This window comes from Littorina saxatilis, linkage group LG17 (genome assembly GCF_037325665.1).
Source record: "Littorina saxatilis isolate snail1 linkage group LG17, US_GU_Lsax_2.0, whole genome shotgun sequence".
In the NCBI taxonomy this organism is placed as follows: domain Eukaryota; kingdom Metazoa; phylum Mollusca; class Gastropoda; order Littorinimorpha; family Littorinidae; genus Littorina; species Littorina saxatilis.
Genome location: NC_090261.1, coordinates 71426490 through 71449407, shown reverse-complemented (window position 1 = coordinate 71449407; position 22918 = coordinate 71426490). Strand labels below are relative to the sequence as shown.

General features: G+C 44.4%; 1 protein-coding gene across 1 annotated transcript in view; it reads right to left on the bottom strand.

The window, feature by feature from the left end:
- The window catches only part of LOC138953689 (neuroglobin-like), a 163729-nt gene extending 149065 nt beyond the window's left edge, over positions 1-14664 (bottom strand). The window contains exon 1 of the mRNA XM_070325582.1: positions 14331-14664. Coding sequence (XP_070181683.1) covers positions 14331-14491 — 161 coding nt within the window. The 5' untranslated portion in view covers positions 14492-14664. The remainder of the gene's footprint in view (positions 1-14330) is intronic.
- Positions 14665-22918: the final 8254 nt, after the last annotated feature.

Sequence of the window (22918 nt, the reverse complement as noted above, 5' to 3'; positions counted from 1 at the left end):
TCTCTCTCTCTCTCTTTCTTAGTCTCTCTCTCTCTCTCTTTCTTAGTCTCTCTCTCTCTCTCTTTCTTAGCCTCTCTCTCTCTCTCTTTCTTAGTCTCTCTCTCTCTTTCTTAGTCTCTCTCTCTCTCTCTCTTTCTTAGTCTCTCTCTCTCTTTCTTAGTCTCTCTCTCTCTCTTTCTTAGTCTCTCTTTCTTAGTCTCTCTCTCTCTTTCTTAGTCTCTCTCTCTCTATCTTTCTTAGTCTCTCTCTCTTTCTTAGTCTCTCTCTCTCTCTTTCTTAGTCTCTCTCTCTCTCTTTCTTAGTCTCTCTCTCTCTCTTTCTTAGTCTCCCTCTCTCTCTCTTAGTCTCTCTCTCTCTTTCTTAGTCTCTCTCTCTTTCTTAGTCTCTCTCTCTCTCTTTCTTAGTCTCTCTCTCTCTTTCTTAGTCTCTATCTCTTTCTTAGTCTCTCTCTCTTTCTTAGTCTCTCTCTCTCTCTCTTTCTTAGTCTCTCTCTCTCTTTCTCTCTCTCTTTCTTAGTCTCTCTCTCTTTCTTAGTCTCTCTGTTAGGAAACGCTGCCGTTGCTGAGCTTTGGTTCGGTTTTGTGTGTTGCATGTAGTTGACTTATTTGTACTTTGTGGGAAGGTACCGATATTATATTTTGTAAACACAATATTTATGCTTGGACGAGAATGCAGGTGAACTTTCTAGTCCTGTCAAAACAAGTTGTTTACCATGCTGTTTTAGTGTGAGTTCGTGGCGTTCGATCGGATTAAGGGCGTTGGCACCTTTTGATGTACGTCACAGAGAACGTCACCATTCTAGTCCATGGGCGGTTCGCATATAATGTAGTTGTATCATGTTCGGTCTGGAATATTCTCGAGATTGAGTATTTACTATATATGCCAGCGCGATTTGAATGTTAAAAAAGCTTCTACTTTGAGTTCTGCTAGATGTGCAGTTGTATGTATTGAATGCTGAATAAATCCTCGAACTCAATTTGACGAGTTGTTTTCTGTTGCTGCGAAGACGGGCGACGTAGAATAAAAGAACACAACTATACGGCATTTGAGAACTTGTGGCAATCTCAAGTGTCGTGTAACAATTGGGGGCCAAGCCGAGGATCTACGTTTAACGCCAAGGGTTTTCCAGTAACAAGGACTAGTGTCAAGACAGTCACAGGAGGTAGCCATCAATCGGGGGTATCCTGAGGGATCAGTATTGAGACTACGGAACCGTGGATTCGGTGTGACTGTGGGAAGAGTTTGGTAATCGCCGCAGCTCGATACGGTGAGCGACGCCGGAGTGTATCGGGATTACAGAGGTTAGCTGCCGTTTGGACGAGACGGACTTCGTCGCGGAGCTAGTGCATTAATACTACGAAATACGACTGAGGTACGTCGTGTACGTATCGTGAGCAGAGTGCGCCGTCACGTTAGACGAGGAGGGTGGCAGCCTGCGTCTACGAAGGTGAACAGCGACGAGAGAAGCATCGGAGGTGCAGTAGAGACTGTGTTCTTTTAGAAGACTACATTCGTCTACGTTCGTGGCTGTGACAGAATACAGACGAACGCACCGGAAAAGACCAGAATGGCTGAGTTCTGGGCAAAAGGAGTTGAACTGGGACTGAAAGGCAAGCAGCTGACGGAGTTCGTCGAGTCCCAGACACGACTGCTGGCGCAGCGTGAAGAAAGACAAGCGCAGCGTGAGCGTGAAGAAAGACAAGCGCAGCGTGAAGAAAGACAAGCGCAGCGTGAAGATAAAGAAAGACAAGCGCAGCGTGAAGAAAGAGAAAGAGAAGCACAGCGTGAAGAAAGGCAAATTGAGCTGAAACGCTTAGAGCTCCAGATAGAAATGGAGACGAAACGCTTAGAGCTTCAGACAGAAATGGTGCGTGTTCAAAGTGAGCACGAGGCACCACGCCAAAGAGATAACCAGCAGCAAATGTTACACAGGGCACCGAAACTTCCAGCATTCGCTGACGGGAAGGACCAGATCGACTGCTACCTTGCAAGATTTGAGAGGTTTGCTGAGAGTGCTAGATGGCAGCGCGACGACTGGGCGATTCAACTCAGCGCACATTTGACTGGGGCAGCACTTGAGGTCTACACTAGACTCTCAAATGATGACGCCAGAGACTATGATGTACTGAAGGAAGCTCTGTTGCGTTGCTACAACTTCACTGAAAGGGGCTACCGTCAACGCTTCCGCGAATGCCAGCCATTGTCTGGAGAGACACCGAGCCAGTTTGTGGAGCGCCTGTCGTCATACCTGCAGAAGTGGGTGGAGTTATCAGGTGAAGAGCAGTCATACGAGAGTCTGCGGGACTTGATCGTGAAGGAGCAGTTCCTTAATGCCTGCCCGAAGGACCTGGCGACCCGCTTGGAAGAGCAAAAACTGCGGGGTTTGAAGGACATTACTGATGCTGCTGAGCGTTATCTCATTGCTCATGGAAGGAGCCTGGGGACGTCAAAGTCATCGAAACCTTTCCAGAAGAGCGGGAACCAGGGAAACCAACCTGCCAAGGGACACACTGAGTCCGCACCATCATCCAATGAAGGGCAGAACATAACGTGTTTCCATTGCAATGCCAAGGGCCACCGAGTCGCCAACTGTCCCCAAAAGAAAAATAACGGACATGTCAATGACAAAGCGCAAGAACATCGACGGAGATATTACGACAACAAGAGGCAAACGAGTGGCTCGAACCAACAAGTATGTGCGAGCAGCGTCATACTTCCAAGGGCTGCCGAGCAAGTGGCTACACCATCGGACGTTGAAGAATGTATATCTGATGGCCAGCTTCTACTCGCCAATGGCAGGTCAATCTCTGTCGTTGCCAGCGCAGCTGTGTCAGTGTCGAACATGCCCGTGTCGAAGGGATTTGTTGAGAAGCAGGAAGTGACTGTTCTCAGAGATTCGGGCTGCAATGGAGTCATCGTCAAAGAGGATCTGGTGCCGACAGAGAAGTTCACTGGTGACTTCAAGTGGACGCTCATGGCTGACAGCAAATGCGTGAAGGCACCAGTGGTAAAAATCCAGATCGATACTCCATACTTCACCGGAGAAGTTGAGGCCGTCTGCCTGAAGAAGCCCTTGTACGATCTACTAATTGGGAACATTGAGGGTGCGAGACGTCCTGATGACCCTGATGTCGAATGGAGAATGGGCGCAGCTCAGCCTGCTGTTGAGGAGGAAGACCCACTGCCATTCGCGAATGAAGATATCAGCGAACTGTTACGAGATGACAGAGCAACTGTGCATCGCCGCGACAAGCCGCAGGTTGTAAGCGCTGTGACGACCAGAGCCCAGGCGAAGAAGGACAAAACAACTACGCCACTCAGGGTCACCAACAGTTCTGCAACTGCTGTCGTGGACAGGGATCGGCTGATTCAGCTACAGGAAGCTGATTTGACCTTGACAAAGTACAGGAGTCGTCCTGTCAAGGTGATGACTAAGGGCGAAGGCACTGTGCACTTTGAAGTAAAGGCCAAGATCCTGTACAGAGTGTTCCAGCACCCGAGAGTCAACGGTGGGAAGCCATTACGTCAAGTTCTGGTGCCTCAACCACTTAGGCGCCAGGTGATGGAGGTGGCCCACGACTCTATTATGGGAGGTCACCTGGGGGTCAAGAAGACATCGGACAGAATCCAGGCTGCGTTTTACTGGCCAGGACTGCATGCAGATGTGACTCGATTCTGCCGATCGTGTGATATTTGCCAGAAAACCATACCTCGAGGAAGGGTCCCGAAAGTGCCGTTGCAGAAGATGCCTTTGATCGACCGACCTTTCAAGAGGGTGGCCATTGACCTCATCGGCGAGATCAAACCGCCAAGTGAAGCGGGTCATCGTTGGGTACTGACCCTGGTAGACTATGCAACCAGGTACCCAGAAGCCGTGCCTCTGAAGAAAATTGACACCGAGACTGTTGCCGAGGCACTTGTGGACATTTTCAGCAGAATTGGGGTTCCTGAAGAGATCCTCACAGACCTGGGGACACAGTTTGTCTCTGAATGCATGGAAGAGGTCAACAGGCTGCTGAGCATTCGTCACTTGACTACGACACCCTATCACCCGATGTGCAATGGGCTGGTAGAAAAATTCAATGCGACGCTGAAGTCCACGCTGAAGAAACTATGCAGTGAGCAGCCAAGGCAGTAGCATCGCTACATCAATGCCTTGCTATTTGCATACAGGGAGGTGCCACAAGAGTCCACTGGATTCTCCCCGTTCGAGCTGATGTACGGGCGGACCGTGAGAGGCCCGATGCAGATACTAAAGGAATTGTGGACGAAAGATGTGGACACACCTGAAGTGAAGAACAGTTACCAGTACGTGTTTGAGTTGCGAGAGAAACTGCAGGAGACTCTCGAGATTGCGAGAGAAAACTTGAGAAAGTCTCAGGATAGCGGAAAGCACTACTACGACCGCAAAGCCGTAAACAGGAAGTTTACACCAGGTAACAAAGTGCTGATACTGCTTCCCACTGATCACAACAAACTACTGATGCAGTGGAAAGGCCCATACGAGGTTGAGGCCGTGGTAGGGATCAACGACTACAAGGTGAATGTCGGCAAGAAGTCCAAGATCTACCACGCTAACCTCCTGAAACTGTATGTGGAGAGACCTCCGGAAGCAGTACAGGTCGCAGCAAGTGTGGAAGAACCAGCCGAACTAGACGAGTTCGACGGTGAGGAACTACTGGAGTTGGGAGACCTCCACAAGAAAGAGGGAGTGGATGACGTCAAGCTAGGACCTGACCTGACAGAAGATCAGCAGAAGGAGCTGCATGATTTTATGGGCGACTTCACCCATAGGTTCTGTGATGTTCCAGGCTCTACGTCCTTGGTCGAACATGAAGTCCACCTCACATCTGACGTTCCTGTTCGGTCAAAACCATACCCTATCCCGTTTCAGGCTCGGTAATCCTTGAAGAAGGACATCGACAACATGTTGAAGATGGGGGTCATCCGTGAGTCATCATCCCCTTACTCATCTCCCGTTGTTGTTGTCAAGAAGAAAGACGGCACAAACAGGGTATGCATTGACTTCAGGAAAGTGAATAAGATCACCGTGTTTGACCCTGAACCAATGCCGACGGCGGCTGATCTGTTCCGACGGTTGACTGGCAGTAAGATCTTCTCAAAGATCGATCTCAGCAAGGGATATTGGCAAATTCCTGTGCGCGAAGAGGACATACCAAAGACCGCCTTTGCAACTCCAGACGGAACGTATGAGTGCCTGCGGATGCCTTTTGGCATGGTGAACAGTGGTGCTACCCTGAAGAGGGGAATGCGAAAAATGCTCAAAGGAATGAAGAATGTTGTGTACTACTGGGATGATCTGCTAGTCCACACGGAGACCTTTGCGGAGCATCTGGAGACTTTGAGGGAACTGTTTTCCCGCCTGACAAAAGCCAATCTGACCGTGAGACCCAGCAAGTGCATTTTGGGGACCGACAACGTTGACTTCATAGGTCATTCACTGAAGGAAGGTCAAAAGGGGCTTTTGTTGAAAAAGGTCACCAAGATCCTCAATGCGCCACGTCCTGAAACCAAGAAGCAGGTGCGATCCTTCCTTGGATTGGCTGGGTACTACAGAGAGTTCATTCCAAACTTCGCCGCCATAACGGCGCCTTTGTCGGACATGACCCGAAAAGGATGCCCCAACCGAATACTCTGGGGACCAGCTCAGGAGAAGGCATACCAGACCGTGCGCGACCTGATGTCACGAGACCCGGTGCTACGCCTTCCTGATACCGCCAAAGAGTTCATCTTGCGTACAGACGCATCGGACGAAGGGATCGGCGCCATGCTGATGCAAGAACATGGAGGTAAACCGTTTCCGGTCAGCTATGCCAGCAAGAAGCTGTCAGGAGCCGAGAAGAACTACTCGACCATGGAGAAAGAGTGTTTAGCCATCGTGTGGGGAATCAAGAAATTTGAACTCTACCTCCAAGGGGTGAAATTCGTGCTTCAGACTGATCACAAACCCCTCACCTACCTGAACTCTGCGAAGTTTGTGAATAATCGTATCATGAGGTGGGTGATGTACTTGCAGAACTTTGATATGCGAGTGGAATCGATCAAAGGTTCAGACAATGTTGGAGCAGATTTTCTCAGCCGAGTATGTGAGTAAAACTGTGTTCATTCTCCAACAGACTAATGTACAAACCTGGATTTCAATCTGTTATGTATACATAATATGTGTACAGGTAGCGTTTCAATGATTGAAAGAAATTAGGTAAATTTCTTCTGGTGTTGGGGGTAATGTTAGGAAACGCTGCCGTTGCTGAGCTTTGGTTCGGTTTTGTGTGTTGCATGTAGTTGACTTATTTGTACTTTGTGGGAAGGTACCGATATTATATTTTGTAAACACAATATTTATGCTTGGACGAGAATGCAGGTGAACTTTCTAGTCCTGTCAAAACAAGTTGTTTACCATGCTGTTTTAGTGTGAGTTCGTGGCGTTCGATCGGATTAAGGGCGTTGGCACCTTTTGATGTACGTCACAGAGAACGTCACCATTCTAGTCCATGGGCGGTTCGCATATAATGTAGTTGTATCATGTTCGGTCTGGAATATTCTCGAGATTGAGTATTTACTATATATGCCAGCGCGATTTGAATGTTAAAAAAGCTTCTACTTTGAGTTCTGCTAGATGTGCAGTTGTATGTATTGAATGCTGAATAAATCCTCGAACTCAATTTGACGAGTTGTTTTCTGTTGCTGCGAAGACGGGCGACGTTGAATGAAAGAACACAACTATACGGCATTTGAGAACTTGTGGCAATCTCAAGTGTCGTGTAACACTCTCTCTCTCTCTTTCTTAGTCTCTCTCTCTCTTTCTTAGTCTCTCTCTCTCTCTCTTTCTTAGTCTCTCAGTCTCTCTCAGTCTCTCCCTCCCCCTCTCCCTCCCCCTCTCCCTCCCCTGCAAGAAGCCGGTGAAGGGAGAAACTCGATGCACCCACTGAAGTAGCGCTGTGGGTTTCCCTGAACCCACCCCGTCGTTAGAGAAATAAACGGTAAAAACCCTCTTTCAAATGTATGGGTTCAGACAAACCCGCATCGTCGTTAGAGAAATAAACGGTAAAAACCCTCTTTCAAATGTATGGGTTCAGACAAACCCGCATCGTCGGGCGTGTGTAGTCAAAAGCGGCATCCGGCAAAGGTTAAAAAAGTAAATTGTAAGGGGCTTATTGTCCGTCAGGTCTTAATTGCCTATATTGGACATGAATTGGTTTATACGATTCGAGTTTTTACGCCCTCACGGCTTTTGATGTATGCGTGTTTAGGTGGTATCAGCCATCTGCACTTATGGTAGAATGACCAAGATCTTTAACATGCCATTTTGGTGACACGGGGGTGGGAGATGGATACCGTCTCTGGGTCTGCACATAAAGTTGACCCGTGTCCGTCACGGCCCGGATTCGAACCAGCGACCTTTCGATCACAAGTCCAGTGCTCTACCACCTGAGCTACTTGCAAATTAATATGAAACTAGAGGAATACCCTGCTTCGCCGGGGTGAATCGCGAGACAAAGACAGACAGAGACAGACAGCGTGGCGGTTCACCACAATCACATTTGAAGGCGAAGTCCTGTCAAACGGGATTGAGAATTTTAGAGCTTATTTCTTAGCCCTATATTATCTGTTGTGGCTTCTCAAATGCCAGAACATTCAGACAGACAAAAGCCGCTAGACCCCATCACAAACAGAACTCTATAATCCACAGGTGTTGCCCACACACACACACAAATACACACACACACAGAGAAGCCGTATATATATATATATATGTATATCTATATCTATAAATATATAGAGATAGATGACAGTGTATTTTTCGCGTGGCTATAAATTGATTCGACCTTTTTTTACTTTTACAGCAAGAACAACTTACGGGTGCAATCGTGACATTCTAGTAACGTAGTAACGGGAATATGGATTGACGCCACACGGAGGAAGGGAGATAATCGCGGCTGAAAACGCTGGAGAAGATAAGGAAGAGTTACTGGTAGTGGATCCCGACAACAACAACAACAACAACAACAACAACAAAATCGGTTCAGCGCGCACAGCGCTGCGCGCTGAGAGCACGTGTTGAAATATCTCATCGATGAGGTTGTGTCCGGAGTGTAGCTGAATACGGTGTCCAAATTTGAAAAAGATCCACAGAGAACTTTGGCCGTGCATCGCGAACAGACAGACAGACAGACAGACAGACAGACACTAGTCGTATATATATATAGATAGATGCAAACCCATTCCCACTCCCTTCTTCTTTCTTCTTTATATGCGATGTACAGCACACACATTATTAGAATGTAAAGTACTGAATGTTGTATTTACGCTTGCATTTACAAGTAACGAACATTGCGCAGTAGGCTAACAATTACACATTGATTAGGTCGTGACAGTAATAGGATCAGTGATATATTGCTTTGACATTTAATATGCAAATGGAAAAGGGCTGTATCTACAAGAAGTAGAGATGAGAACAAACAGCAAACGCTGGTCAAATATCGAGCTGAAACATCTCTCTTTTTTCATAACAATGTTTCTTCTTTTTTGTGAGGAAACAACAACACCAAAACAACAACAAAACAAAATAATATGAACAAACAAACAAACAAGGAGAGACAGAAACACGTCGGTAATAATGTTTTTAACAACTTTATTGTCCACAGATAGTCAACGACAACAGACAAAGTTTGGCGCTAACACTTCTCGAGAAATCTGTGATAAGTTAACTACCCCTTATAGAAAACACTCTCTCTCTCTCTCTCTCTCTCTCTCTCTCTCTCTCTCTCTCTCTCTCTCTCTCTCTCTCTCTCTCTCTCTCTCTCTCTCTCTCTCTCTATCTATCTCTCTCTCTCTCTTTCTCTCTCTCTCTATTTCTCTCTCTCTCTCTCTCTCCCTCTCTCTCTCTCTCTCTCTCTTTCTCCTTCTGTTCTGTTCTGTTCTGTTCTGTTCTGTTCTGTTCTCTTCTCTTCTCTTCTCTTCTCTTCTCTTCTCTCTCTCTTCTCTCTCTCTCTCCCCCTCTCCCTCTCTCCCTCTCTCTCTCTCTCTCTCTCTCTCTCTCTCTCTCTCTCTAATAGATATCCATGTAGGCTTTTGGAGTAATTGGTTCACGTACGGGACCTCATCGAGTGTGTCCGCTGTCTCCCCTGGACAATGATAAAGAAGGCCTTGAATCAAGCCAACAAATTCTTGATTTAAAAGAACTAAAGGCTCATCGCAATTGAGACTGTGCCAAAAGGTCAGGTGTCATGTCTACTGTCCCGAATGACACACGATTGCTGACATTTCACCATTGCCAACAGAATAAACAAATAAGAAATAGGTAGAAAATGAATGTGAAAACTGACTTTAATTGTTGATCAGTATTTTCTATACCACTAACAAATAATCTACTTGCACATAGCTGTTTGGCAAATGTATGTTGCATGGGACACACTGACATGAAAGTGGAAGATGTTTTTCCCTCTAGAGAAACTACATATCAAGTTACACTTTTTGTGCTCTTCCATTCCAGTTGGCAATCAATTGTTAACGCATGTTATTAGAAAAAATAGAACGAAAACAGATTAGATAGAATGAAAAATGTACTGGTGATGTCATTTGGGACATACTGACATGAAAACGTCACCTTTTGGCACAGTCTCAATTACGTTTGTCTGTGGGAGCACTCTCCGATCTTGGATCCTCTTCTTTGTCGCAGTTAGGCCAAAAAAATAATAGGTGTGGTTACGGTAACATAGCCAAAAAAAATAGGGTAGGAAGGTAGGCAATCACTTTTTTTTTTTTTTTTTAACTTTTTTTTCTAATGTGTACAAATTAAACCTACTTGACAGGGAAATAAGTGTGCGACTCGGGCGCTTTCGCTTTCATTGCGTTTTCTGCACTCGTTTACTTGGGTTTTTTGGTATTTTTTTGACAAATGTAATAAAAAGTTATAGGGTCGGCCTTAAAAAATAGGGTAGGTCGGGTTACCGTAACCACACCTTTTTTTTTTTTAGGCCTTACCAAACTACAATCTCTCCTAAGGCCTGGCGCTCACCTAGAATGTAACTTCAGCAGGACAGACGACGCACTGCAGCTTAACCCAGCCCGCTACACGTTGCGTGAAAAGAAAACAGGCCAAATACTAGTCATAATCCCTATCGCAGCATCAATAATATGCAGTGCGTCGTCTGTGCCGCTGAAACTGCGCAGGTATATTCTGCCCTTAACTAATCTGAAGACCGGTGTTCTGCGTGCTCGGTCCTCCTTCTCCCTGTTCGGGGGCCGATGATTATGGCCCTTAATTAGCCACAGAAAATCTGTCTGCGGAATGGAACGAAGCCTATGAGGAAAAAGCGGAGTCCATTTCAGCGGAAAGAGCTTGGAAAGAACTTTTTATACGGTGGAGCTTTTCATCAGTTGTGAGGAAGAGGGAAAAAGTGTGGATCAATGATAGCGTGTTCACGGCGATGCTTTAAAGGCCACGCGGTCTGGAGGACTATTTACTTCTCGCGTTGTCCAGATAATTACAAGCGTATTTTCTGTCGTTTTAGTTACTTTTTTTTAAACGTTTCTCTTCTGAAAGGGATAATGCCCACTGCAACAACGGGAGTGAGCATTGTATTCAGGTACGAAAATAATGTAGGGCACGAAAATAATGTAGGGCCGGTCGTCATACTTTGGGTACAATAAAGTAGCCTATCTCACCTCTTTCTTTCTTCCTTTTCTTTCTTTCTTTCTTTCTTTCTTTCTTTCTTTCTTTCTTTCTTTCTTCTTTCCCTTTATTTTTTCTTTCTTCCTTTTCTTTCTTTCTTTCTTTCTTTCTTTCTTTCTTTCTTTCTTTCTTTCTTTCTTTCTTTCTTTCTTTCTTTCTTTCTTTCTTTCTTTCTTTCTTTCTTTCTTTCTTCTTTCCCTTTATTTTTTCTTTCTTCCTTTTCTTTCTTTCTTTCTTTCTTTCTTTCTTTGTTAAAACCTTCAAATCTGCCTTGTTATTTTATGACCCAAACTCAAAAACTACTTCAACTATTTACTTAATATTTAGTGCACATTGGCTTGAGATATGAGATGGGATATAGCTCAGTTGGTAGCGCGCTGGATTTGTATTCAGTTGGCCGCTGTCAGCGTGAGTTCGATCCCAGGTTCGGCGGAAATTTATTTCACAGAGTCAACTTTGTGTGCAGACTCTCTTCGGTGTCCGAACCTCCCCCCGTGTACACTACATTGGGTGTGCACGTTAAAGATCCCACGATTGACAAAGGGGTCTTTCCTGGCAAAAATTGCTTAGGCACAGTTAATAATTGTCTACCTATACCCGTGTGACTTGGAATAATAGGCCGTGAAAGGTAAATATGCGCCGAAATGGCTGCAATCTACTGGCCGTATAAAATTTCATCTCACACGGCATCACTGCAGAGCGCCTAGAACTGTACCCACGGAATATGCGCGATATAAGCCTCATTGATTGATTGATTGAAAAACAACAATGGCAAACAACAAGTAACAACAAAGCTGGTTTTCCACCCAAATGAACGGTTAAAAAAACATTCTGTGGTAGTTTTTCTTGTGACCTAAAATGTACATACATATGGGCACATTCTCTTGCTTATATCGATTATTATATTGGGGCGGGGATGTAGCTCAGTCGGTAGCGCGCTGGATTTGTATCCAGTTGGCCGCTGTCAGCGTGAGTTCGTCCCCACGTTCGGCGAGAGATTTATTTCTCAGAGTCAACTTTGTGTGCAGATTCTCCTCGGTGTCCGAACACCCCCGTGTGTACACGCAAGCACAAGACCAAGTGCGCACGAAAAAGATCCTGTAATCCATGTCAGAGTTCGGTGGGTTATAGAAACACTAGAATACCCAGCATGCTTCCTCCGAAAGCGGCGTATGGCTGCATAAATGGCGGGGTAAAAACGGTCATACACGTAAAAGCCGTGGGAGTTTCAGTCCATGAACGAACAAACAAACATATCGATGATGTAGATAATGTGTCAACAATGGAACCACCTTTCAAACCGGCACGGTTGGCCTAGTGGTAAGGTTGGCCTAGTGGTAAGGTTGGCCTAGTGGTAAGGTTGGCCTAGTGGTAAGGTTGGCCTAGTGGTAAGGTTGGCCTAGTGGTAAGGTTGGCCTAGTGGTAAGGTTGGCCTAGTGGTAAGGTTGGCCTAGTGGTAAGGTTGGCCTAGTGGTAAGGTTGGCCTAGTGGTAAGGTTGGCCTAGTGGTAAGGTTGGTCTAGTGGTAAGGTTGGCCTAGTGGTAAGGTTGGCCTAGTGGTAAGGTTGGCCTAGTGGTAAGGTTGGCCTAGTGGTAAGGTTGGCCTAGTGGTAAGGTTGGCCTAGTGGTAAGGTTGGCCTAGTGGTAAGGTTGGCCTAGGGGTAAGGTTGGCCTAGTGGTAAGGTTGGCCTAGTGGTAAGGCGTCCGCCCCGTGATCGGGAGGTCGTGGGTTCGAACCCCGGCCGGGTCATACCTCAGACTTTAAAATTGGCAATCTAGTGGCTGCTCCGCCTGGCGTCTGGCATTATGGGGTTAGTGCTAGGACTGGTTGGTCCGGTGTCAGAATAATGTGACTGGGTGAGACATGAAGCCTGTGCTGCGACTTCTGTCTTGTGTGTGGCGCACGTTAAATGTCAAAGCAGCACCGCCCTGATATGGCCCTTCGTGGTCGGCTGGGCGTTAAGCAAACAAACAAACAAACCCCCTTTCAAGACCTCCACAATTCTGGGAAAATCAGGTCTTAAATAGGAGGGGGACGGGGTGAAATGGGGGGAGGGGTTGGGGGGCGGAGTAAATTTACAGAGGTTATGAACAGAAAATCTGAGAAAATAGGGTCTTAAAAGGGAGGGAGTCTTAAATTGGGGGGCCTTAAAATCGGGGTTCCACTGACTGTATTGTTCAGGGGTCGACACTAACTTATTTGGCCTGGGGCCACACTGGCCCCAGAGATGGAAATTGCTGGGGCGGAAAAAAAAATCTGGGGCCCACTCTCAGTATTCACGTGCGGCAATGCATTGTCTGTTTTTCTTTATCGTACTGAAGCCAGGGAAATTCTTTCAACCATTTGACATTGAAATTACGACAGCGCTTCGCGCTTTTGGCTGCATCGGTTTCCTTTTTTCGTTTCTCTCCACCCTGTTCTTCATCTTCATTTCCATGTCTTTTTACACCAAGGATGTGTCGCCACATTTTGCGTTTGGCATTTGAAGGCGATACTTATCTCTCACGCTAAAGAGCGCAATCTGGGAGTTATTTCCCTTACGACATTGTCCTTCGACGATTTGAATGTGTTTTTTTCTTGACTGCGGCATTGATCGTAACGCAAATTTCAGTGACGACTTTGACTGGCGATTTTTAGTGATTGGCTCTGCTGGCATTAGAATTTTCGGTTTGTCATTGTTGGAATTTATCCTGGGGCGGAGTGGGCCCCAAGCTTCGGCAATGTTTGGGGCGGAACACAACACTCTGGGGCGTTCCGCCCCCCGCCCCCGCTAGTGTCGAACCCTGTTGTTACTGGTCTCACGGGGATATAGTTGGTAACTATGTCAACAGAACGTTCTACTTTGTAATCGTCTTGCTTTTTGAAACCACTGGAAAAGCTAACTTATGGTCGGCTGTAAACACATAGAATCGCTCGGTTTGAAGTGAACACGGATTCTTTTTTTTTTTTAATCGTTCAAGTTACAAGAACGGCGGACGACAAAAGCAATTGCCTAGCAACTAAGAGCTAAGCCTTCCATTAGAGGAACTTTGTCTGAAAAACTAAAAATTGCTCCAAGATTCAACTTCGCACACATTCATCACTTCAATTTCCTACTTGGGTAGACTAGGGGATGACCAAACAAAGTGCCTGCTCTGAGCTGCTTCTCACTTTTGAGAGACCTTCGATTAGAGGGACTAATGCAGAATATTTGCAAAAATTGAACATGCTCAGATATATTTTCCCGCAGAGACACTCCAATCCCCAACACCCTCGGCGCACACGCACACACACACACACATACCCTTTAACTAACACCTGTAGGTAAGTCAATTATTGTGTAATTCATCACTCCCTTGATGCAGAGACAACCATATCCCCATACCGCAGCCAAACTCCAAGCGCACGCACACACACACACACAACAACAACAACAACAACAACACACACACACAACAACAACAACAACAACAACACACACACACACACACACACACCAAGACACACACACACACAAACACATACCCATCCACTCTCCCAACCACACACCCTACCCCTCCCCCAACCCATCCCAACCCCCACCCCCAACCACACCCACACATCTTTCAAACTAACTCATACAGGTACATCAAAGATCACACAATGCATGACTCACTTGATGAAGACGGCCACCCCGAGTGCAGGCAGGTCCGTGCGGAGTGTGTCCCAGGTGTCCTGCACCAGCCTGATCTGGGTGGGGGTCAGGTGACGGCCCAGCTGGTCCTCATGGCAACGGTCATTGGCCGAGCACGACACGGAGCACGTCCAGTTGCCCATGGTAGCTCCAGATGTTCTGCGTCGTTCTTTTAGGTACACGTTGGTATTTAGTGTAGCTGAGGGACAAACATGCCGAGAGTAGCTCCAAAACGCGTAGGTGTTCTGTGTCGTTCTTTCTGGTACACGTTGGTTTTTAATAAAAACAAATGTTGTGTAATTGTGTGACAAACATGTTGTTGATGAGCACAGTTATGGAGGGAAACTCTCTGTTGCACAGTACAGTGTCGTCTTATAAAAACAAGAAAAATTGCCTCGCAGGGTCAGGCGGTTATCAACACAAAATACACCTCATTTACTAAGAACTAAGACCCTTACTGCACTAAAAGCATCAATCTACGTCGTCTTATTGCGGACACCTTCGTGTTCAAATGGGTTGTGCGAAGAACGTGTCCACCTTGTTAATGCATCTGCAGGAAATGAGACGCATGCTGCAGTGTATGAGTGTTCTGCGTCGTCCTGTTGCCAACACTTTGCGAGCCGTCTTTGCGCATCTTCAGGAAATGAGACGCATGCTGCAGTGTATGAGTGTTCTGTGTCGTCCTGTTGCCAACACTTTGCGAGCCGTCTTTGCGCATCGTCTTTCACAACGTTTCACACTTCTGTATTGTTCCTTCGTGAACACATCAGGCTTCAATTACAATGTCCGTAAACACAATATGCTTTGTTCTTTGTTTCTTGTCTGTCATTACGAATGTCCAGTTATCGGCATTGTACCTTTCGCAAACTCATTGAATGAGATCAGTGGAGGTCTTTCGTTGCTGACTCACATGCCAACCGGCATAACGGGCATAATTAAGTAAGTGAAGTTGAATGAGATCACAATGATGTCGCACATTAGTCAATTGTTAGCTAAACGAAATAGTTTTTACTTTCACACTCAGCGCTGATATACCACTCAATCTGCTGCAGACCCTAGAGGATTGCTATTTTTATTCTCCCAACAATCATCTTGGTAACAATTCATCATCTCTGTCTTTTAGGATGATGACAAGCATGACTCTTGCTTTTGATCCAAGTCACATTGCGAGTAATAAACTGTCGAAATAAATCTCCATCATCATTATCCTGTAACATTTCAGTGAGATTAGTCTTTAATGGTGTCCTGAACAGGGTCGGTTTGGTCTCATTACCATTCGGCCTCGACGTCTTGAAGTTGGCATCGTCTCATTATCGTTCGTCTGGACTACTGTACTTGTCGCACTTATGTTTTCTAGTACATGTAGTTGAGCGAAAGAACCGCTGGTTAGCTTGTTGTGTCCTGGAATTACTCGAAACACTCACTCAGCACGGCAGGTAGTGGAATGATCTAACCGTGTGAACTTGTGTCAGAATTGTGTCAGTAGATACATGATCAGGCGGCCATAAACTTGCAAGATTGATTATTATCTACAGTGATTACAAGTAACATACTGTTCTCCTTTTGTTTTGCTTAAATCAAAAACTTATTTGTCGAACAGAAACAAATTAATGACGAGTTATAGTAGGTTTTTTTCTGCTCCCTTTCCTCGCCTTTTTATTTGTCTTTCTCATCTTTTTTATGAAGGACTACTAACATCTACTTTTCTCATTTTGCTCTAAAATGCTAGGCAACTAATTTTTGAAAATATTCAAATCGTAAAGAAAGTTGTCACATTTACACTATGTGTCTAATTGGCTAACGATTGAGCATCCTGTAGGCTTATAATGGATAGTTTGTTGGCACCAATTTACTCATATCGTGTTGTCGTTCGTTTTGCTCAGCCAACGATTTTGTTTTTATGTCGCATCACAGAAGCCGTATTTATAACTGCGACAATGAGCTACTTTCTTGCAAATGTTATTTTCTTACCCGTCCACTTGAAGTCACTGGAAACTTCATCCCTTGACTGAAAATAATAGAAACACCGCGGAGGGCTTTTTCGGCAAAAGACACTACCAAGCTTACAACGCCATTGTCAAGTAAACAATGTGCTCACTCACCGAAGTTCCATCTGCAAATGAAAGTATGCCTCGCGAAGTATATATGGAAGCAGACGACACTGCAAGACTGAACTAATTGAACAAATCACTGTCACGCGTCTCATTCGAAACTTCACAGAGTTCAAAACAAATTAAAGCACGTGTTCAATCTCCTGAGTCTAGTTCCAGAGCCCATCCCCACAGACAAGAAAACTTCAGTTCCAGAATCGGTAATGTCAATACTGTACACGAGCCTTTTCATTCGTCTGCGCCGAGAGAAAAAGCATGCGTTTTCACCGTCGCAGACAGCCGACCAATCAATGAATCGCAGCGTCTCGGGAAGCCTTGATCAGTGAGAAGAGAGTTGTCTCGGTGAGCCTAAGAGTAACGCGGCGAGAGCAGCCGACTTATCGTTGACATGCAATCTCGTGACGTACGTGAACTGATTCGTAAACTAATGACCGACAGACTGAAGTTTTAGTGGTTACGAGACACGAAATTTGCGCTGCGCTCCGCAGAGTTTCTCGCACAAAACGTGTGTTCGAAGACGATGAATAGTTACTGTTGGGGTTCAGTGTCGGATAGTGGTTTTGATTCAAGCCCGTCGGTCACTGATTTCCGTTGGCTCGTTGGCATCGTGACGACTGAAATAAGTGCATAACATGAGGAGTGGGGAAGGGTGTGTGTGTGTGTGTGTGTGTGTGTGTGAGTGTGGATGGAGGGGAGGGGAGGTCAGCTGAATAGGAGACGGAGGCATGGGGACTCGGGGTCGGAAGGGTCAGTTCGGGGAGGAGAGTGCAGAGGGGCCGAACAGGGCAAAACTGATGGAGGGTAAGATAATGACACTGTCACGGATTATGAACTGAAGAAAGTAATATTTTAACCAACAAAGAAAGAAGGTGAGCAAAAAAAATCAAATCTGAGAAGAAGATGAATTTCCTTTGCAACGATAACCTAAAAAGGTTCCTGCAATGTACAGATATCGCGATCCTGACCCTGATGAAGAAACACAAGTCTGTTTATGTCTGCATGCACGTAAAATGTTGTCTTGCTGTCTCTGTCTTTCTCTGTGCACAACTCTCTTTTATTATTATAGCCTGGACTAACAGACAAGCCACTGAAAAGTGGCAGCTCACTAAACCCGTGTGCAACAACGGTCTTCTGGGACTGAAGCCGTGACAATGTCAATTGACAAATAAGTGAATAGAACAATCAAAACAATAACAGCGGATTGAGCATTTTTGCCGATCTCGTTAATGAAGGAACGAATGCAAGCTTCTACACCCCGCTCGTGTTAAAGCCATATGTACTCGATGACTATACACGCTAATTGCTTTACCAACAGCTGGAGACATGCTAAATTAAGTTCCCTGCAAAATATTGTGGTCTAGGACCCCTTCAATGTTGAGATATGTTAATTTTCATTTTGATCTGGATCGTCCTATTTATAGATTTGGCAACACATGCGCTGTTGACGCAAGGGAGAGAACTCCGTGTCGTTGTTGACATCCTCACTTTTTCAGAGGCTAGAACAAGCTGAAATGCACCTATATGGTCCGCGCATGACGACATATCGTCATTATATGGTCTTATGGTGCGTTTGACATCGATTGTGGGCAAACTATACTTTGTAAACACGGGAGTAAGTTAGTAAGCCTTTAAGTTCTAGAGCTAGGATCCGTAGCAGACGACAAATAAAGTATAGTTCCAGACTTGCGATGACGATTTTGTCATTAAAATTATCTCTACGTTGTGAAGACATTTCAAAGCAATAATGACCTTTGATGGGTCAAGAGATATATACCTTACACCTCCGATTCATCCATTAGATCGCGTGGTAAAGCCTCGAGTTACGTCATCATATTCCTTGACTCTGTCTCGACGAGATACCACGGATGAATGGAGGTGTAACTTATTGTAATTTCCATTTCATTATGCAGTCTCCGGTTATTTTGTTTGACTTTCTTTCGACTTTTGCGATTAGCTCATTCATAGTTCCGTGGTACACCAGCCAGAGAAATATTTACCGAGAAAAAAATCCCGGCATAGCATAAAAGGGAGTTGGGGGGGGGGGGGGGGCACAGGGGAGTGGTTTAACCGCCGAAGACTGACGGGAGGCACTCGATCTTTTATCGACTAACAACTTTCATTCGTTATAACAAGTGTACCCTAGCTTATTGTCGACAGACGACCGGCGGAGGGGTGCATGGGTAGGGTGACTTCAGTGACGGCGAGAAGGTTAAGGTGATTACATTGAAACGAACCGATATATATATATATAGGGAGAAGGGCTCCTAATATGGACCGGCTCCTAATATGGACCACCTCTTGATCTGACAAACTAACGGCGCTAGAGCGCTAAAAACAATTTCATTCGCTGTATTCACCCTCTCTGGATAATTACTTGCACATGTCAAAACAGTTGCAGATACACAAACCTCAAAACCGTTAGGCTTTTTCTCTTTTTTTCAATTTTGGCAGCGTTCACTCTAAATTTGACGCCTAAAACGGACTCGTTTCTGTCCACAGCCAAAGCTTTTATCACACAAAAATTGCTATATATGACAGCTAAGACCGTATTTGTTACATTTTAGCAGTTTTGACCCCGAGTTTCTAATGGAAACAAAAAATAATAGCAAAATCTCAAAGTATGTGTGAGTCCCCTAATATGGACCACCTTCAACAAATCGAAGAAAATAAAAGCTAAAGGCTATTTTCATTAATTCATTAAGAAGCTTGCTGAAAATAACCTATAACTAGTCCACGAGCTTTCAAAAAAATATATCAAATTGTCTTCTTTTAGTGGAAGTTGATAATTTCACTTATTTTCACTCTGTTTTTGATATGCTTTTTATATTTAGTCAAGTTTTGACTAAATATTTTAACATCGAGGGGGAATCGAAACGAGGGTCGTGGTGTATGTGCGTGTGTGTGTGTGTGTGTGTGTGTGTGTGTGTGTGTCTGTGTGTGTGTGTGTGTGTGTGTGTGTCTGTGTGTGTAGAGCGATTCAGACTAAACTACTGGACCGATCTTTATGAAATTTGACATGAGAGTTCCTGGGTATGAAATCCCCGAACGTTGTTTTCATTTTTTTGATAAATGTCTTTGATGACGTCATATCCGGCTTTTCGTGAAAGTTGAGGCGGCACTGTCACGCCCTCATTTTTCAACCAAATTGGTTGAAATTTTGGTCAAGTAATCTTCGACGAAGCCCGGACTTCGGTATTGCATTTCAGCTTGGTGGCTTAAAAATTAATTAATGACTTTGGTCATTAAAAATCGGAAAATTGTAAAAAAAAATTCAAAATTTATAAAACGATCCAAATTTACGTTTATCTTATTCTCCATCATTTGCTGATTCCAAAAACATAAAAATATGTTATATTTGGATTAAAAACAAGCTCTGAAAATTAAATATATAAAAATTATTATCAAAATTAAATTGTCCAAATCAATTTAAAAACACTTTCATCTTATTCCTTGTCGGTTCCTGATTCCAAAAACATATAGATATGATATGTTTGGATTAAAAACACGCTCAGAAAGTTAAAACAAAGAGAGGTACAGAAAAGCGTGCTATCCTTCTTAGCGCAACTACTACCCTGCTCTTCTTGTCAATTTCACTGCCTTTGCCATGAGCGGTGGCCTGACGATGCTACGAGTAAAATGGCATTGCGTTCAGTTTCATTCTGTGAGTTCGACAGCTACTTGACTAAATATTGTATTTTCGCCTTACGCGACTTGTTTAGTTTTCTGGTGTGCTTCAAATAATGCTCACATCAACCCGAAACAGATAAATCTAAAGCATATTTGAATTAGTCTGACATGCACACTAAGTTGTATCACGTTATTTTGAAGTATAGGGGGCTTCTGACAGTGATTCGTGAAGGCCGCTTGACTGGTCCATATTAGGAGCCTGGGCGCCTAATATGGACCATTTGTGATTTTTTATGTATTTCATTTTTGCTGAATGTCTATCAAAGCTATTTCACTCTAATTAGGCGTAACGGTTCACCTAAGAGAGAAGAGCTACCAAACACAAAATGAAACTTCTTCGCAAGAAAACAAGCTAGTTATTAGCATGAAACAAAAAGTGGTCCATATTAGGAGCCCTTCCCCTATGATATGCAAAGACCAGCAGGAATATGATCTTACAAGTTAGTATCCCTCTTCATTGTCTCTATCGATGCCCGTTTTTAACCGCTTGCTCCATTTTGTATTATTAACCGACCATAGGGCGTCAATGTACAAACAAAAATCTTCAAAATCTCCAAACTTGTTTGGAACTCTGTGTTGGGAAATTCTTTTTTGAAATGGCGTCAGCGTCCTACGGCCGCTCCCCCCCCCCTCACACACACACACACACACACACACACACACACACACACACACACACACACACACACACCATCGCCACCACCAACGCCACCACCCTTTCGCGGTTTATCAACGGGTCAATGAAAGGTGATCTGCATAAACCCGACTCGCACGCACACACACACACACACACAAACACACACACACACACACACACACACACACACACACACGGTCACACACACACGTACGCGAACAAAGAAGACCGAGATAGCTTCATATCAAATTCATGTGTTTTGCTTGCTTCGCCTTTCTTTCGAGTACAGCCGAGTTTGTGTGTAAAATTCTTGCTTCAGTGAACAAGGACGAAAGGAGAACAGCGCTTCTGAGAACGAGACAGCACATCCGTAACGAGAACAATTCAACTGACGTACAATGGTTGTCGTTATCGGGGCTTAACAATTGTGGGGAGTTTTTTTTTTTTTTTTTTTTTTTTGGGGGGGGGGGGGGGGGTTAAAGATACTTTATTTCCCGTGTAAATGAACCCAGATTTCCCCATGTGTGTTTTTTTCTCAAAATTGATTGAGAGTATTCTTCTATTTGGATAATATAACACACATCAGCAGTCTGACTAATTTCAATTAAAAGCCGAATTTTTCAATTTTGCAAATTGATAAATGCCTCCTTTCCTAAACTAATTAAGTAAAACATTCTCTTACTGTACTGTAGATAAAGCAGCCGGACTGTCTATTTTTGCTGTATGACCTAATAGAGGATGCTCGTGTGTCATGTGAAAGAATGGGCTGGAATACTTTTTTGAATTTACAAGACGATGTACATGGGAAGGTATCCTTAAGAGATTGAAGGAAAGAATAATCCAAATTAAAACTGTCCAATTTTGACAGTTATTCAGATAGCAATATAGTCCTAAAAAGAACAGAATTACAACTACAAAAAACACAAAATACGAATGGGAGGGTCAAGGCTGGGAAAATAAGGGAATCCCTTTTATCAAAAGAGATAATATCTAGCAAAATAATTGTCTCTGGTCGCCCCAGGAGCTATACAAAGATTGAAGGAAGGAATAATCCAAATTAAAACTGTACAATTTTGACAGTTATTCAGACAGGAATATAGTCCCAAAAATAATTACAACTACAACAAAATCAAGATACGAATGAGAAAAATACGTAACGTTTTCCATGAATTATATTGTACAATGCCATGAACATTTCACCGTTATAACTTGTTACACGTAATAACGATACACCTTTAAACTCGAGGGTAACAAAATACAGTTGAGATGTATAATGTTGCAGTCGAAAGAAACCAGTCTAGTGTAACTAATATAGCCGGATGTACTCAATCTCCCGTTTCTTACAGGCGAGAATAGGCGAGATTGGCGAGTGGGGCGTAGAAGTACCGTTTCTTGGGCACTTCTCGCCGCGAGGGACGCTAGGATTCTCGCCTCGAACGCTAGGTAGCTTTTGGCTTGCTCGCTTGGCGAGAAAACATGGCGGCGACACTGCTGCCAATCCGATTGGCTGTCCATGGATGTTTACCGACCAGTGCAGACGAGCTTTTCGGTATCAACCAATGGTGTTTAATTCTTGTTTAGCTAGCCATCAAACCGTTTCATACACACTCTCGCCTCCTAGCTCCGCGAGCGGCTAGCCGAAAGAATATCTCGCCTGAAAGAAACACGCGTCAGGTTTCCATTTGAGTTGAGGTCTTGAAGCGGAACTTAACCTAAAAAATGAACATAAGCCAAAAATGCGTATAAATTGTATGTGTAACCTGAATACCTATACGTTTTTTGTCAATCCCGACCTTGAATTGTGAAGATAACATCTAGGACATTTTCCAAGAATACCCGTTAGGCCTACGTAAGCTTCTGCCTAATCATGATTCCCCAACAGACTTAAAATAACTTGGCAATGTGCAGACGCGTCTGTATTACACCAGTTGCTTATTTAGTAAACGATTAACAAGTGCCCGAGAGTGTCAGTCACACGATCAGACTTGCCTCGTATCGTCCTGTGTTTCAAAAGGTGATGAGAGTGCATCGAACGCTGAAGAAGAAGAAAAGGTGAGAGTATGTGAGAGTAATTTAAGTACAGGTTGTCTAATAGTTATTGTAAATGAGTATTTCGCTTCTAGTTACTGTATTCT